Source organism: Chroicocephalus ridibundus, chromosome 12 (genome assembly GCF_963924245.1).
Source record: "Chroicocephalus ridibundus chromosome 12, bChrRid1.1, whole genome shotgun sequence".
In the NCBI taxonomy this organism is placed as follows: domain Eukaryota; kingdom Metazoa; phylum Chordata; class Aves; order Charadriiformes; family Laridae; genus Chroicocephalus; species Chroicocephalus ridibundus.
Genome location: NC_086295.1, coordinates 4,493,711 through 4,511,164, shown reverse-complemented (window position 1 = coordinate 4,511,164; position 17,454 = coordinate 4,493,711). Strand labels below are relative to the sequence as shown.

Below are 17,454 nucleotides of genomic sequence, written 5' to 3'. Positions count from 1 at the left end.
TGGGAGACACTGGGAGACGCTGGGAGACACTGGAAGATGCTCGGAGACACTGGGGGATGCCGGGAGATGCTGGAAGACACTGGGAGACGCTGGGGGATGCTGGAAGACACTGGGAGACACTGGGAGATGCTGGAGATGCTGGGAGACACTGGGGGATGCTGGGAGACGCTGGGAGATGCTGGGAGACACTGGAAGATGCTGGGAGACACTGGGAGACGCTGTGGGATGCTGGGAGACACTGGGAGACACTGGGGGATGCCGGGAGATGCTGGGAGATGCTGGAAGACACTGGGAGACGTTGGGGGACACTGGGAGATGCTGGAAGATGCTGGGAGACACTGGGAGACGCTGGGTGCTGGGAGCGGGAGGGCAGATTGGGGCAGATTTGGAGGGATTTGTGCTGTGGGAGCGGGGGCGGCCGGGCATTGGGCTGTGGGCACCGGGATTCTCCTGGCACTGGGGATTCCTGGCTGTGCCGAGCGTCGGTGTGGGGAGCATCACTGATCCTCGCCCCCCCGCCCCCCAAACTCCCCATCCCAATTTTGGGGGCACCACCGGGATGAAGACCGCGTGCTCCATCCCCGCCATCCCGGGGAGGGGGGGGGTTCCCTCGGCCCCCACCGGCCCACAAAGGACAAACCCGGCCGATCCCGCGTCAAACCCTCCCACCGAACTGCGAAATAACGAGGATAATAGTAATAATAAAAAATCAATAAACATTTATTCGATACAGCTGTTTTTAATACATACAGTACATCGAGTTACCCTCCGCGGTGCTCGGCGGCGCGGCTGTTAAGAGCTGCTGTTACAGTACTCTCCAACTGAGGATTTTGCAATGATTAACAAAAGGAACAGATCGTCACAAATCGGGAGTTTATTATAAGATAGTTTACTGTTAAAACAATTTTATTTTTTGCAAATAAACACTTTTTAATATATATATTTATATATTTATATATATGGTTACAAGTGATAAATTGAAAATTCTTTTTTTTTTTTAAATTTTTTTTTTTTTTTCCATTTTCTTTTTTTCCCCAAAATACACTTATGCACTAATAACTGGCATCGACGAGAAACATTCGGATATGCCGTGGGATGGGTGTCACCAGGAGAGAAAGAAAAGAACAAAACGCTCCCAACGTTCCTGGGTGCGAGCGATGCCGCGGGCCGGGGCAGCTCCACCGCGGCCTCCCCGCGTCCCGGGGGGTGACGGTGCCACAGCCCTCCCTCGCCAGAGCATGGGGGTGGCAGGGAGGGTTTCTGCCATCGAAGCTTTCGGGGATGGCTCTGCGAGGTTTCCCGTGGGGTCGCAGTGCTCCCCGTCCCGAGGTTTAGCCCTTTCCTTGGGGGGGTGTGGGGGGGACGGTGGGTCTCTGCAGCGGTGGAGGTGTGGGGGGGTGTGGGACCTTGGCGTCACGGTCCCCAGGGTGCTGCAGAGGCAGGTGCCACCCGGGGACACACGGGGCTGCAGCTGTAGAGCTGCCACACAGCCCCCATGCTCTGAGCCCCCCCACACCCCCAATGACTTACCACGAGTGACCCCCCGGGCAGCAGGTGGGGACTGGGGGGGTAACGCTGCTCCCCAGCACCCCCTTCGTGGGGCTTTACATTAACTGTAGGTTACTCCCCGCTGCCGGAGGGGACGACCCTATGGCTCAGTCCCTGGTGCCAGCGCCAGGCCCGGGGGGGTCCCGCGCTGTCACACCTGAGGGTCCCCGAACCCCCGCGCGTGATGGGATGGAAGGGGAGAGGACGCGCTCGTCCCCACCTCCCCCCGCAGCCCCTCTCGGCCGCCCCTCTGGGCTCAGAGGGGTTTCTCCCGTCGGCCGCTGCCTCGCCAGGAGCACCTGGATGGGCACAACCCAACGGGGACAACCCAACGGGGACAACCCGCGCTGGCACCGCCGTTGTGTGCCGCAGGGCTGGCAGCTGCCCACATTCCCGGTATCGCTCCAGAGCCTTCCCTGGACAAGCTGGAGAGTAAAGGAAGTCTCATGGAGAAGGCGACGGTGGGAGAACATATTCCTCTTGAGTGATGACTACTGGGGGAAAAACACCTCTTAAGGGGAAAAAATGAAAACCCTGAAGATTTCACTTTCTCATAAAAATTTCCATTTGAGCGTGGTGCTGCCGTCACAGGAGCGTCTCCCAGCTCCGAGGGTGACGGGGACAGCCCCAGCACCGGGATCGCTGTCCCCACCGCCCTGAGCCCATCGCCTGCACCGAGACCCCAGACCGTCCCCGGGGTCCCCTCTGGGATGGTGCCACCCCCGCGAGGCCACTGCGGCTGTCCCCGCTCCAGCCCCTCGCTCCCAGTCCGCTCGTTTGGAGACACTCCGTTAATGAAGCAGGGGGACGGGTTTCCAGCTGGACCCCACAACGACCCCCCCAAGCTGGCCCTTCCCCAGGGCTCCCCCACCTCGAGCAGCTCCCAGTCGCATGGGAGCACAGTGCTGCCTGTTAATTTCATTAATGAGAAGCCAATTAATTGCATGTTAATGAGACTTGAGCCCTGTGCTATCCCCAACGGGAGGCGGTGGGGATCAGAAGGTGAAGGTCCAAACCAGCGGCCGGGGTGACGCGGGTGCCCGCTCCCCGGGCCAGGGCACGGAGCTCTGCTGGGGGCATTCCCCTGCGGTGGGACGGGATTTCGGGATCCAGCGGCTCCCTCCACCCCTTGGCAGAGATTTCGGTGCCGAACTCTGCACCGTGTCCCCAGCTCTGCCCGTTCTTCCCTCCCTGCCGCTGCCGACACCCGCCGAGCATGGCCCGAGCACCCTCCCCGGGTGCAGGGTCCCTCCCCACCACCCCTCCAGTGGTTATTGCTTTGGTGAGCCGCTACGGGGCTCTGCAGCAGCCGGCGCCGTCCCTCGGGTCCAGCACGGCAAAACGCCATGGCCCAGGACGGTGTCCCCACGTCCCCGTCATGACAAACACCGAGACGGCTCCGAGAGCGCAGGTCCTACAGTTCCCGAAGTTCTCCTCCCTTCCCCAGGGAGGCAGGATTTGTACCAGCGACACCATCAAAACAAAGATTGGATGAAACGCAAGTGGCAAACAGGCTAATTAAGCTTTCTCACTAATTGCTTCGAAGCCTGGCGCGACCAGCAGCGCTCAGGCGGGTTCCCTCGCCCGCGGGCAGGTGCCCAGCCCCGGGCTGAGCCACCGGCTGATGGGGATGGTGGCATCCAGCTGCCGGCAGCCATGGACGGAGCAGGAGCACTGGCTCCTCCGAGAAGCCGCCCCGGCTTCAGACACCGCCATCTCCTCCCTGCCTCCGTGGCCCTAATGACCTGCCAGTGGAGAAAGACGTTAATTATTACTAAGCAGCTCCTTGGAGCAGGGAAATGATACTGAGCCTCCAGCGGGTGGTGAAGAGCAGTGAAGGAAACCGAGGGTTGAGGTTTTAATTGATTAAAGTAAAAGCAGAAGCTCTCCTCCTCCCGACGCCACCTGCCCGGCTCTGCACAGGGGGGAAAAAAAAATCAAATTAAGGTTTTCTGTTCTGTTACCGAGAGAAAACGTGCCCGTTTCCCAAGGACCGAGGTAGCCTGGTTTTTGTCTGGAGACAGACACATCCCGGTCCGGGGATGGTTCCCCCCAGGCCGGAGCGAGGTGTTACGACGGTATTAGTACAGACGCAAAGAAAAGCCCGGGGAAAGAGAAGAAGCGAGGGACAGCCCGCCGTGCAGGGACTCCTGTCCCCGAGGAAGATGGCTGGGGGCTTGGATGCATCTGGGGGGAGCCGAGACTCACCCCGCGGCGGGTCCCAGCCCGGAGGGACGAGGCGAGTGCAATGTGCCCGAAAGCAGGATCCATGATTGTCACTTGATGCTGCCCCCCTGTCACCATTACACACCTCCCGCAGGCGCAGCTGGGAGACTGAAAACCCCACTCCTCCTTCCTGGGCAATCAGCACCGTTGGGATGGGACGCGATGGGGACCCTTGAATCGCCCTTTCCACCAGCTGGACCCCCTCGTGCCGGCTGGCTGCCATCGCCGCTGTAGGGCTCCGTGTCCAGCTACATTTGCAGACACCTCGAGCACCGGGGCGCAGCTTCCCCCCGTTGCACCCCCCCACCACGCTCTCACCACAATGCTCCACGGCGCTCACAGCATTCCCGCAACTTTCGGTTCAACCTTCCAACCTGACCCGTCCTACAGCATCCTTCTCCTCTCCCATTGACTTCCAGGGGTGCTGACAGCTCCTGCACCCCCTCCGGCAGCTGCAGCCACCCCTGCCACCTCAGGATGATGCTCTGCCAGCTCCGTGCCACGCTCCCTGCTCCTTCCTCTGCCCACCTTGCGCTGCCCAGACAAACCCCGGCACCGCGCCGGCCACAAGCACCACGGAGCCCGTCCCTGCTGAAGGACGTTCCCTCTCGCCCCAAGGCTGCAGGGAAAGCGCGACCAGGACCCCCACGGCGTCCACTGCCAGACCCTACTGTCCCCGGCTGCTTGCACGGGTCAAACATCTTTGGAAACATCACCCTGGGTGCAGGGATGCGGGCGCTGCCCGCAGCGGGAGGCTGGAGCCCGCCGGGGGCTGCCGGACAGGCAGGGAGCAGGCAGCACGGCGGCAGGCAGTCCCCCCACCCCAGCAGGCAGCCGCAGAGAGACGCCGTCCGAGGGGGCCCCGCTGCTATTGCACTTTTCTTTCGCTCAAGCGTCACCAGTTTGGCGCAGGGAGTAAGAAGGGAAGTCCCGGGCAGGGCAGGGGGGACGGCGGCAGGGTCCTGGGCAGGGGGGTATGTACATGGGCAGGGGGTGCAGAACGGTCCAGCTTGCTTGATCCTGTTTGTTTTCCAGTGTGAAACAAGGTCCGTGACTTGTTTAAAGTGGTTAATTGGTATTTTCTGTCTCTTTTTTTTTTTCTTTTTTTTTTCTTTTCTTTTTTGTAAAAAGGGGGTGAGTGGAGGGTGGGGGGGGGGGGGAGGTGGGACGGGGGGCACAGAAAACTGGGAGAGACCCCCACCCTGTTACCCTGGGCTGTAAACGAATCCTCGGAGACGAGTCTCTGAGCTGCTCATTTCTCGGGCATCTTGCTGGCTCCCCCCTTCCGCTGGCTCGGGGGCTTGGGGACGCGCTCGTCCCTGTCGGGGCTGCCTCGGGAGCTTTCCCAGTGCTCGAGCGTTTTCTTGTGATTAGTCTTTGCTGCCACGCTCTCTCTGCCCTTCGGGGACGGTTCTGGAGGCCTCTCCTTGGGTTTCCTCCCCCTTTTCTTCCCGCTTGTGCTTTTCTTTTTCTCCTCTTTGCTAGAAGAAAGCTGTTCCCTGCTTTTCTTTTTCCGGCTGGCCTCTGCGGAGGTTCGGAACCAGTTCTGTCCATGGGGTGACACAGGGGTTAGTGACCATCCTGGGGCTGGCCACCGGCACGCACAGCCCATGCCTCGTCTGCCCAAGCCTGGACCACCCCACGTCCCACCGGCATCGCCTCCCCAAGGATAAGCTGGCCGGCACTGAGCAGCTTCAACCAGCCCAAGGGTGTCAGGGACCAGAAGGGGGACAGGGAGGTGTCCCCTAGACTGTCACAGCGTTGCTGATGCTGCTGGGAGCTGCTGTGCTCTGCTCTTGGCAGACAGGGATGGATGGAGCGGGACAGTGTGAGAACGGGCGTGTTGGAGCGGGGACCAGCCTGGACCATCCCCAGCCGTTTCCTTACCTCCGAGTGAGCCTTGATGATGTGGTACTTGACCCCGCTTTCGGAGCTGAACTCCTTCTGGCACAGGAGGCAGCGGTACTTGCCCACCGAGTGGTCCCCCTGCAAGACAAAGCATCATCCTGCAGCCCCAGGCAGAGCCGAAAATGCCCTGGGGGGGTGGCTCCCCCTGCCCTGCTCCCCCCACACTGAAGGGAGGTCGATGCTTGAACTTCGAAGCAACAGAAAATAAATACTGATTTCTAAACCACCAGATCTCCGCCGGCCCTCGGTCCCAGGCCAGGAGCTCACAACCGCATCTTCTGCTCTGATTTTCGGCCCGTGCTGGTCGTGCAGCCGGCTGTCGTGGCACCGGTGCCAGGCATCAAAGCGCCAGGTCCTGTGAGCTCAGAGGGCAGCGAGCGGCAGGTTTTGCTGCCTGTGCATCCCCACCACCGGTTGTTACGTTGCTACTGACACCGTGTGTGTCCCCGGGCGCGTGGGAGGCTGACGGGGCTGATCGCCCCATTTCCTCGCTGTCAGCAGATTTGTGATCTCCTGGGGCTGAACCGCCACCTAATTTATGTCCAACAGACTCACCTAATTTTCCTTTTACGCTGTCAAAGAGACACAGCGACTGCTGGATTTCTGTCATTAGAGCCCTTGTGGGGATGACTGATCTCCCGGCTCTGGCGCAGTTCAAGGCACAGGGGAGATAATGTGCTCTCTATTGACGAGGGGTTTATGGATGGGCCCCTCCAGGCAATGTATATGCTCCCTGGGAATTTCTCCGTAGCTGGCTCCGTGCTGTAAATCTGGAGTTAGACAGGTCTTTCATTGCAGGGACAGGCAGGACGCGGGCAGGCCCAGCCCCGCTGCTGGCTGGTTTCAGAAATACTCACGCAAAAATTCCCCTCAGCGCATCAATCCCCGCCGAGGCCGGGGCGCTGCCTGGCAGCACCCTCCGCTCTCGATGAGGCTGGATGCGTTTCAAGCAGTTCTGCAGGATTTTACAGCGGAGATCGCAGGCCAGCTCAGGAGGGGCTGCGCAAGTTACACCAGATTTGGTGGCACACGTATCCATGGCAAAACTAAATCCCCTGGGAGGGCAAGAGTCCTGCTGACAGCAGTGCCTGGGGGACACGAAGCAGTAAACTCAACCCCAAGCACGTGGCCCCGGCTATGCCGGACTCGCTGGACCTCGAGGGTGCAGCTCTGCTGTTGAAGAAAACGCTCCTGCAAATGCCTGGCTGCTTTCTGTGCATGGTACCAGCCAGAAAACGGCTCCATTTTCTCTCAGAGACCGCGCTGCAGGCTAGCAAAGGAACTGCCCTGGTCTCCTGTGTTTGCACTTTTATCCTGCCTAAATAGCGCTTCTTCTGCCGGATCTCTGCAGCCCATTTTCTAAATGATCTCATTAGGGGTTGATGTTCCAGCTAGTGTTGGAGGAGCGCGGGAATTCGTGTTTTTAATAACCACGGGGTATTGGAGCTGCCTCCTGGAAGCTCCATTCAATGGAAGCTGCAGCTGGAAACGTTTCAGGGTATAAAGCTTTACCAGCTCTTACTCAGTTCCAATTTGAGGGACCTACGCTGAGCTCCCGACCCCTCCCCCGTGGCGGCTGCAGGCCACCGGAGCTCACTGCAGCCGGCAGCGTTGCTGCTCTGTCGAGCGAGCGGGCACTGGTCTCTGCACGGAGCATCCGGCTCCCCCAGCCTCAGCTCCATCCCCGACAGGCACCGCACCAGCCTCCCTCCAGCTGGGGAAGCTGCTGGCCTTCCAGAGGGGCTGCAGGGCTGCCCAAATCAAGGGAGAAAGACTCCCCGATTCCCACCGGCCTTGGGAAACCTTCAGCTTCCGACGCCCTGCTCCCTGGCTCTGAGCTGCTGCGGCCGATGTGTGGCTGCCTGCGAGGTGCTGGCCGCACTGGGTAGCCGAGGGCTCATGAACGACTCGGGGGGCTGCAAGAACCAAGCTGGGGGACGGGGACACCGAGGCGGGAGGATGCGAGGCTGGCGGGCTCGCTCCCACTGCCCCATCTCCGAGGCACTCGGTATGTCGGAGGTCTGGGCCCTTGGGTGAGACATTTGTGTTGCAGGACCTCTCCTCCAAGGCTGGGGCCGTGGCTAAAGCGCCTCCATCACGTCTGCTCAGCTCCAGCCTCTCCGCCTTTGGCTACGGGTTTGATCCTGCCCAGGAGGACGGTGCTGAGGGCGAGTGGCTGGACCGGGATGGTGTGACAATGGGTGGGCTGAGCTGTGACAACTCGATGGGCAGCGGCATTGCTTCGCCAGCCCTCCCAGCGGTCATGATTCTTTAACCCGTGCTGTTGTCCCTTGGTCTGTTGCTTCCGAACGAGCCAGAGGGGAGAGAAAACCAAAACTCAACTCCACCTTCAAGCCAAGACGGTAAAAGCAGGGACCTACCTTGTTGCAGTTGGCCAGGTGAGCTTTCAGCCCCGAGACGCTGGAGTAAATGGCTTCACAGCACTGTGGGAAGAAACAAAGCAGGGTTTGCCATGACTCCCTCCCGTCTCCCTGCCTTCCTCCGTGCCGGGGCCAGCAGCCTGCTGTGTCAAGGCCACCGGTCCAGGCTAAGCAGCGTGAGGTTAATGCTCTGCGAGACGCGGAGGGCTCTGGTCACACGTTTCCTATTAGTGCTGATGGGAGTCATGTGGCCACATCCCTCTGCAACAGGCTGAAAAATGTCTCCCCTAAATGTCTCTGTGGAAAACGTACATTTGCGAGGAGTCGGGAGGTCCTGCTGGGCTACAGGAGTTCTTGGAGCCACAGCAGACGCTTAACGGAGAAGAGAAATCACCCGGGCAGCAGCATGACCAGTTTCTGAGCAATGTCTTTTCAAAGTGCCTGTGTATGACATTAATTAGCCAGCGCGTCTCCCCCGGCCTTGCGGTAACAGCCCCGTTCAAAACTCCCATTAGCAAGGCTTTGTTTCAGATGATAAATCAACGGCCCCAGCACGAGGGTGGAGTTCACCTCCCTGTGAGCTCAGGCCAAGGCTGCGTTTCACAGCAAGATGAAGCGCACGCACCATGTCGCTGAGGTCTTTGCCTGTCCCAGGGCTTTAAAAAGAATGGCTCAAAACCAGCCCCGGCTTTACTCTGGGAAAAGCAGGTTCTCAGCATAAAAAGGCTCTCAAGCACAGACCGTGCAGCCTTCGTCCCGTCCGCACCTCGGGAGCTTCCCAAAGGCAGCTCCAGAGTCCAAACAGGACAATGCTGAACCGTCAGCCCAAGGGCACCTGGGGAGAAGGTGGCCCGGTCCCCAAGCCTGGTAGCTCCAGCACACCAGGAGGGTTCCAAAGGTGGGACACGCTTCAACCAGGCGCGGCAGCAACCCGAGGGAGAGGAGGTGAAACAAGGGTCCGAGCATCGCTGCCAGCTTCATCTGGGGCCCAACAAGAACCTGGCTTTGGTGGGTTTCTGCCCCCAAAACCCCCCCTTCCTCCTGCAGACTGAGACCGGCCGGCCCGGAAAAGAATAGATACAGTCCTTACATTGTTGGGACAGTTGATGCGGCCCTTCTCCTTCACTTCGTTCTTCCAGTTTTCCAGCAGCCTCGGATTGAGCTTTGGAAGCCCCGGTCGAGTGTAATTGAGCTGCAAACAATAGAAGACGATTAGCAGAGCGGCACACACCAGTCCGGTCCTTGGTGGAGTCCCCGCTCTTCACATGGGGCTCGTTCCCCCCCCCCAGGAAAAGTGAATCGGAGCTGAAAACTAGTTGGGAGACTTTCCCCGGAGATGTCATCTCTCCCCCCTGGGCACCACATAGCAGGGGGGTGGCTCTGCCCGCTGCTGTGCCACCGGCAAGGCGGCAGCCGGGCTGGGGGGTGGCTGTGGGCGAGGAGCATGGCTGGAGCCCCCGGTGCTGCAGCCACCTCCATGTGGCCCTGGCACATGGGAGAAGGGAGGCTCCTGTTCCCAATCCCGGGTCCATTCCCCATCGCGGGGCCAGGCCCGGACCCGGGGTTTTTGGTGCATCGTGTTGGCGTGGCCCTTCTGCCGCGTTTCATAACCCGGAGAATAAACAACCCTGCACGCTGGGCAGAGGGGACGGACGCCAAGAGCCTCCGTGGCTGCCTTCCACCGATGAATGGGCACAACCCGTTAAACAATGAAAGGCTCTTGTGTCTCTGCCTCTCCTTCTGGCAGGGCTGCTCTTCCCAAGTGCTTTTAATTACCACTTTATTAGCGACTTTGAGGTTTAGCATAGCGGACCGGCCTTCCCAACTCCATTTCTGCATGTTCAGCACAAGCAAACACGGCTGCGGCATCTCTGTGCCTCGCAGACGCCGCCCTTGGCCCTACCTGCAGGGCTGGTCTCTGCTTGCCACCGCGGCAAGGTCCGCAGGGGACACGGGGCTGCTGCACCGGCCACCTGAGCTGCCTGCCCGCCCGCTGCGTGACCACACCAGCACGACTCCAAGCCCAACCTAGGACGGATGGACGTTACTTGGGTGCCAAGCCTCAAACTCGCCCCGAGTCGAAGCAGGGCTGGGTGAGCTCACGGGGGGACAGTACAGGTGGGGGTACCCCAGCAAGTGCTGCTCTCCGTGGGCACCTCCGAGCATGGGACACAGCTGCATCTGTGCATCCACGCTGACCAGGGAGGATGCACGGACAAGAGGTGCAAACCCAGGCTCTGTTTTTGAAACGTGCCCTTAGGACCCCTAGGAGCTCGCGGTTCCGATGTGGCAGGGAAGTGGCTGGCTGTATTTCTTTTCCAGCTGTGATTTTTCCTCAACGTGCTGATAAAGCTGCAAATTTGCCTTTGTCCGGCTCCCCTGAACAGGCTGCTCCCAAACCTCCCTGCAAAGGGAGCTCCCACTGAGAGCTCAGACACCAACCACTTGTTTCCACCCAAATTTAAGTGATCCGCAAGCCCCCGCAGCGCCCACCTCGGCACGTGGCGGGGCACAGCCGGAGGAGAAGGCAGCCCAGGGAGAGCTGGGCTCCGCGCGAGGGGCAGGGGCAAAGGGCCTTGCGAAACGGCACTACGAATGCTCCTAAGGACGGATGCGGAAAAATCCCCTGAGCCCCAGTGTGCTGCTATTCTGTCGTGCTTCGCAGCCGGGGGAGATGCCAGCAGAGCCCTTTGAAGCACTGGGACGGTGCATCTACCAACCGCTTGGTCCCCCGCCCGGGGAAGGCAATGCCACCTCCAGGGGAGAACACAGGAGTCCCTTTTTGTCATTGATACTGAGAGCTGGGATGCCAAACGGCCTCCTTAATTAAAAACCAATCAATCCCATGAATGAGCAAACATTAACGGTAACCGCACACAGCCCCAGCAACAACCTCTCCCTCCGCGCATCCCCGGGGAAGAGACGAGGGGGGATGTTCAGAGATGTGGACTCCGCTGCTCCAGCTTCCCATTCCAGAGAAAAATCCCTCCCCGCTCTCCTCCAACAGCCCTGCACAATAACATGCAAATCCCATGTCTTCCCGGGGCGCTGCGGTTCGGGGAATGTCAAAGTCATCTTTATGTCTCTATTAAGAGGGAGCCCCAGGCATGGAATATTTTATTTTTTTTTTCCATTTATTTTCCTCAAACAGCCTGTAAGTGAAAATCTTCATGGCCAAATCATTAAATGACTACAACTGGTTTTGGCCGCAGCCCATCTCTTCTGAACAGTCGAAGGATGCTGGGGTGGGAAGGCTTGTTTTCTTTGACTGACAGTTTTATTTAATTAAACTTTCATATTTCAATCCTCTCCGCTCCCTAGACAGCTCTCCCCTTCCCCAAAATATATCGCAGTAAATGAGAACCATGCAGGCTGCCTCAGCCCTGGCCAACAAACTCCCCTGGAAGCTTTACCGAGGTCCCCAGCGCGAGGCACGGCTCTCCCATCGCCCCGCGGAAACCACGGCTGATGCCGTCCGTGAGGCGAAGCCAAAACACACCCAGGGGCGCTGGCGGGCAGCTGGGTCCCATACGTGGCTCCGGGCGGCTGGGTGACACCATGTTGGCGCTGCCGAGCAAGGGGAGGAAAGACGGACTCAGCCCTGCCAACCTCTGGGTCCACAGCCGGAGCTGGGATCCGGTTTGGCCCACCAGTGACATGAATCGGCAGGGCTCAGCCTGGCTCCCGCCCGCATCGCAGGGCCATTGTTTTGGGGGACAAACCCAAGCCAGGCTCTTCTGCTCTGGAATTCACCCTTGTTCCAGGACAGGGCTTTCTTAAAAACTCAAGCTTGGAGACGACTCTTCCCCTTTAGCTTTATGACTGGCCCCTGGCAGCCCTTTGCTCCGGACCTCCATCACCCTGCCACACAGCACCCAGGCTCCACAGGGATGTGCAGCCTCCGTGACTGTCCCCAGCCCTGCAGCGACACCCAGACCCTGAGCCGTGGGGACGCAAACGGGGTGCCCTTGCACCCCACTGACCCAGACAAGCTCTGCATTACCCCCTCTGCACAGCCCAGGGGCTGCCTGGGCTGCAGGAACCCACCACCACCCCCGGCACAGAGCTGGTGGCACTTTGAAAGATGCCACCCCACCTCAAGCTCCACAGGGAAAGCATCACACCATGAAACTGTGGGAGTTCCATGGTGTTTTCTTCCCTCTTGCCTCTTAGATACCTCTTCCTTCTGCTTGACGAGGCTGTTTCTCTCAGTCCAGCCTCCAAAATGCGTAAAGGCATCACCCCCTGCCAGATCGCGGAGCCCACCACTGCCTGCCCACACCATCGAGCTGGGAACCTGCCGGCATCTCACTCCTTCTGCAGCAGCCCAGAGACCGCGCACGGGCAGGTGATGGCCCCAGCGAAGGCCGGAGGAGGGTCGGAAGATCGGCATCATCTTCATGGAGCTTCTGGAAAGGGGATTTTTTCCCAGAAAAGCAGCAGGGGTTTGCCCTTCCCCATCTGACATCCCCAGCAAGCGGCCGTTGTGAAACACCCATCTGTTTCAGCTTATCCAGAGGCAAATAAAGATCGGAGCGAGAAAATAAGACTCCAGTGTATATTTAGAAATGCTGGATTTGGTTAGCGCAGAATGAAGGCAGCACAGGGCCTGGGATCGAGCAGCAATCGTTTATTCTAATGCCATTGCTTTGGTGCGAAGGAATCCATCCTCCCGGGAAAGGCAAATGCATCCCACCATGGGCCACCAACGGGATCCAAACCCAAAGCCCCTCTCCCCAGCTGGGACCAGCTGCCACGTGGCCGCGAGGGCAAGCCATGGCTGCAGCGGGGCCATGGCTGCAAATTCCCATATCCCTTCGGCTTGCTGAGGAGCTGCTTGCCTTCCCCTGGGGAAAAGCTTTGCTGCCTGGAGAAGGGATGGAGAGGAGGGGTGGCTTTCTTCTTCTGCTCCCTTGAAATCCACGTTGACTGCTGGCACTGTGGCAGGTAACTGGAGAGCTTGGGGATGGAGCGGGTCCTGCAAAGCAGCAAGTCCGGGTGCATCCAGCCATCACCAGTTACAGACCAGAGCTGGGAAGCATCCGTCCCTCTGGGACCTTGGAAATCCCCAGGTCTTGCTGAGATGATGCAGGAGCAGTTGAAATCTGCCACTGATCCCTGACATCCCACCTCTCTCCAAGTTCAAGCCAGCGAGGGGTCCTGCGGGCCTGGCAGCACACTCCTAAGAGCTGGATACGGACCGTGGGAAGAAGAGGCGGTGGCGCAGCTGCTCTTCTGGGAGCCATCAGCCCTACCACCCCGGTCCCGGTTAACTGGTGTTTGTCTTTCTGCTGCTCTGGTGGCTCCGGGTTGTCAGCTCCCTCGGAGGGACGGCCACCACATGCGCTCGACGGGGCGGTGGCACGGGGACATGGGGATGCTGCCCGCTCTTCCGAGCCTCCCGTGCTGCCTGGGGCTGGACCCGCCACAGAGCCGTCCTGCCAGCACAGCCCAAGCCAGTTCTGAGGGAAGGGCTATTTTGGGGGCTGTAACAGGGTCAAACTGGGCGCTGGCAGGCGTGTTTGAGTCGCTTGCAGTTGGGAGGGTTTTTTTTCCACACCCTGAACTGAAGCAACTTGTAAACGTAGAGCAGTCCTGAGCGATGCAAGACGCTGCTCAGCGGAGTGGCACAGAGCGTGCGGAAGTCAGCAAGCTCCCACCAGCCTCCCCAGGCAGAACCTGCCTCCCACCTCCTTCCAGCATCACACGTCGAGAAAAAAATGTCATAGACTGAACAGATTATATTTTAGAGTGTTGTCAAGGGAACGTGACAGTCACTGCAAGACGCACCCGCGGGCCCACTCACAGCTACATACGTATTCGCCCACCGCGCTGACCTCCTCCGAAATCCATCTGTGCGACACACGGCCAGCACAGCCAGAGAGAGCAGCCCTTGCAGGGCCTGAGGTCCGATCCTCCAGCCCAAGAGCCTTGTTTTGGCACCTGGGAGCTGGTCCAACTCCCCCCTCACTCATCTTCAAGGCAAACCTGTTTCTGCCAACCTCACAGCAATTCTTTTTGTTCCTTAGTGCAGAGATGGGGCTCAATTAAACTTAAACAATTAGACTCTGAGCACAAGAAATGTCTCATAAAAAAACCCAAAAACGCACCACCACAAATAGCATTTCACGGAGCATTTATGCCAGCGGCTGAGACCTTTATGATGCCTCTGTATGTCAGCTTGCACATGGGCCCCTTGTCCAGGCCTGGGATTCTGGGCTGCTCCCTCAGTTCAAACAGAAAATACCCAAAGTCAAGAGTACGGGGAGTAATTCAAAAGGAAAACAGAGGAATGCAAGTGCTGAGGCTGGAGAGGGGAGAAGAGAGCACCACACTTCTCCTCCCACAGTATTTGAAATGAAACAGCTACTTTGGGCTTGATTTTTTTTACATTATAAATGCATTGCAGCTGAAGTCATCTGGAAACCAACACCACCACCAAGCATTGGGGAAATAAAAAGTTCGCAACCAGTTCTGGCCCAAAACCCCCCAGCTCTGCTCCAAGGTGGACGGCAGCACTGTGGCCAGACCCCCTTCTGCGCCAGTCGCCTCACCGGGATGCCAGGGTGGGTAAAGAAGGTGCTGGTTTGTTTGTGTGCTGGTTTTTCACCTGCCCACCGCGTGCAGACTGGGAGCTGAGCCAGGCTGAGTTCCTCCAGGTCTCTGCAGGATGACGGTGGCACTTCTGCTGAGAACACACAGGTGCCAGGACAGCGCGGGGCAGGCTGTGTCAGCGGGATGGCATTTTGGCTAAAGCTCTGCTGTTGTGCCACCCACTTTCTTAGGGCAAGCTGTGTCGCTTCTCGAGGCTGGCTCTGGGACTTGGGCTGTTTTCCTGGCTTGAGGAAGGTCCTTTGGGCTGGGGCTGTCCCGCGCTCTCTGCACGCTCATGGCAGAGGCACCGCCACACCCCTGCTGCAGCAAAGCTTCCTCTGCTCCTCACTCCCGCCTTTGCAATGTGCCCGATATCCTGCCCAGGGTAAATTTTGGAGCACTGGGCAAGAAATGCTCAACCATTCAGAGCAAGGCAAAGACCTGGTACCCAACTGCAGCATTATTTGCTCCAGAAACAGGCTGCAGCCTGTGCCGAGACTCGCAGGACGGCTCTGCATTGAGTCGCAGTGCTGGCCAAAAAGTATTGACCACAGGATTAAAAAAATCTCCGAATCCCTCTCTTTTTTTCCTTTTACACTGAAAAGGTTTATGATTTACTGCTGCTTCCTTCCTTTTATGGTCCAGAAGGAGCGTTCCTGGAGGGAATTTCAGCTTTGGCACATTCCTAGGAATCGCCCCCTCCTACAGCCGGGAGGGACGTTTGATTTAACACGTTGCTCCAATGCCTCCCCGAAGCTCCAGACCGCCAGGGCACCGACTTTCGCTGCACAGATCCCACAGCACCAGGCCACGCGTGCATCGCCGCTGGGGACCGCAGGGCTCAGCCCTGCCGCCACGCTCTGCCTTCCTCCACTCGCAGGAGCGGTGCTCCAGCGATGCTGCAGGCCCTTCCCCTCTAGGGAAGCCCAGAAAAAAGAGATGTGGAAGGGAGGAAATTCTGCCTGGGGCATCTTTGCTCTCTGACAGTGCAAAGGAGATAGTTCCAGATCCGATCTCTGCTCTCCTCACGTGCTCCTCTTGGCTGCCAGCCCCAGCTTCACTGCTGAGCACGGACCAGAACTGACCTCCCTCCACAACATCCTCCTGCCTGGACTCTGATCTCTCCACTGCCCACGAAGCACCACCTTTTGCTTCATTTAGATTTGTGTCCTGGCAGTGGCAAGGGCAAAGCTGCCTGCTGCCGGGCTTGTACGGAGCCTCCAGACCACTGGGGCTCAGCCTGTGCTGGGTGGGCTCTTCAGCAATAAATTTGCCATCACAGCTAATTGATTTAAGGCACAGCAAACGAGACACATGAGCCCTCAGCCAGCTGGGGCCATGCTGGCATCCCGGGATCACTGTGTACAGCGAGTGTAAAAAAAAAGAAAAAAAAAGGAGAAATTAAGGCTTCTCACCCGCTTTGTTTCAGGCACCAGGTCATCCTTCATCCTCCGCTTGGTCCAATCCCTGGCGAGCTCATCCTCCGCTATCTCCTGAAGGTGGAAGACGGCTACTTGGGCCGATGTCCGACGGATGCGGCCGCTCGGGGTCCTTTCGAAATCTTCTATGGGGCCAGGCTCTGGTTTCACCTCTGGCTCCTCCGGCGGCTGCAAGAGAGACAGAGTCAGGAGGGGCATGAGGAGGGGAGAAGAGGTGAGCTCTGAGGGGAGAAGAGGCGAGCTCTCCTGCCCCGGGACGGGGATGCTGGGGCTTGGGATGCGCGTTTGCAGACCTGCTTTGTGCAGGCGGGGGCTGCAGTGACACCAGTGTGCCTCTGCCCCCGAGCATGGGAACAAGGGGAGCACCCCCGCCTCCCTCAGCCCAGCAGACAGCCAGGCGTTAGACTGATTGCGTCCTTTCACGCTCCCACGTGTATAAACGTCTCCATTTATTAAGAGTTAGGGAATTATTAGCGTTGGATGCGCTGTCAGTAGGGATCAACAGAACAGAAAAGGATGCTCCCTAGGGACAGATCCTGCCACCCCAGCGCTGGCAAGCAGCCGACGTGCGCTTGCTGCCGAGGGAGCGGCCTGAGCTCTGTTTTTATTCCCTGCAGAGCACGGATGCAGGGTGGGCTGGAGCACAGCCCCGCAGACATCAGGGAAGGGGAACGCTGCCGACCGCTCCGCTCCCATAAACGCAGCATCCTGCTTTTCCGGAGGGGTGGAGGGGGCTGTAGCCCTTTCCCCCCAAACACTGCAGGGTACAACACATGCACGTGGTGATGAGGGGGAGAAAAAGAACATCGGTCCGATGTCTGCACCTGCCTTGCCCGGCCCGGCCCTGCCCGGCTCTGTCCTGCCCGCCGGCTCTGCAGCTCTGCAGTCACCCCCGGGGGGGGATGGCCCCGCTCCTCGGGCTGCGGAGGCGTCCGGGGGGCTCACCGAGGCCGTGTGTTCTGACCGCACATGGTAGTCGTGACCGGCCTTGGATTTGTACTTCTTGCTGCAGTGTGGACAGCTGAAGACAGGCTTGTCAGCCTCGGCGAGCTGCTTCCCACACCGCTTCTGGTGGTACTGGTAGCCCATCAGGCTGGAGAAGTTGGCCACGCAGCCCTACGGAGATGGGGAGAAGGGGAGGGTTAAGGAAGGCTGGGGCTTCATCTGCCCTTATCAAAAATGTTCCAGGTGCCATCGCTCTAGGGAGAAACACCTCCCAAGGAGCTCCCCCTCTGCAGAGCAGCTCTGCCAACCAGTCCCCTCTAAGCGATGCAGGGAGGTCATTGGCCAGCCCCTCTGCCCCAAAAGCCACACACAGGCAAAACAGCGCTGCAGAGGGACAGGGGGAGCAGTGCCCA

The 17,454-nt window shown here is 59.0% G+C and overlaps 1 protein-coding gene across 4 annotated transcripts in view; it reads right to left on the bottom strand.

Moving 5' to 3' along the window:
• Positions 1–696: 696 nt before the first annotated feature.
• The window catches only part of ZNF512B (zinc finger protein 512B), a 35,261-nt gene continuing 18,503 nt past the window's right edge, over positions 697–17,454 (bottom strand). For 2 of the 4 annotated variants that reach the window (XM_063350164.1, XM_063350165.1), the window contains 6 exons: positions 16,925–17,212; positions 16,073–16,264; positions 9,154–9,255; positions 8,064–8,126; positions 5,662–5,760; positions 697–5,320 (listed from right to left, as the gene is read on the bottom strand). In XM_063350164.1, the coding sequence (XP_063206234.1) occupies positions 5,027–5,320; positions 5,662–5,760; positions 8,064–8,126; positions 9,154–9,255; positions 16,073–16,264; positions 16,925–17,212 (1,038 nt within the window). In that variant the 3' untranslated portion in view covers positions 697–5,026. The remainder of the gene's footprint in view (positions 5,321–5,661; positions 5,761–8,063; positions 8,127–9,153; positions 9,256–16,072; positions 16,265–16,924; positions 17,213–17,454) is intronic. The other 2 variants (XM_063350166.1, XM_063350167.1) reach the window with 1 other exon arrangement.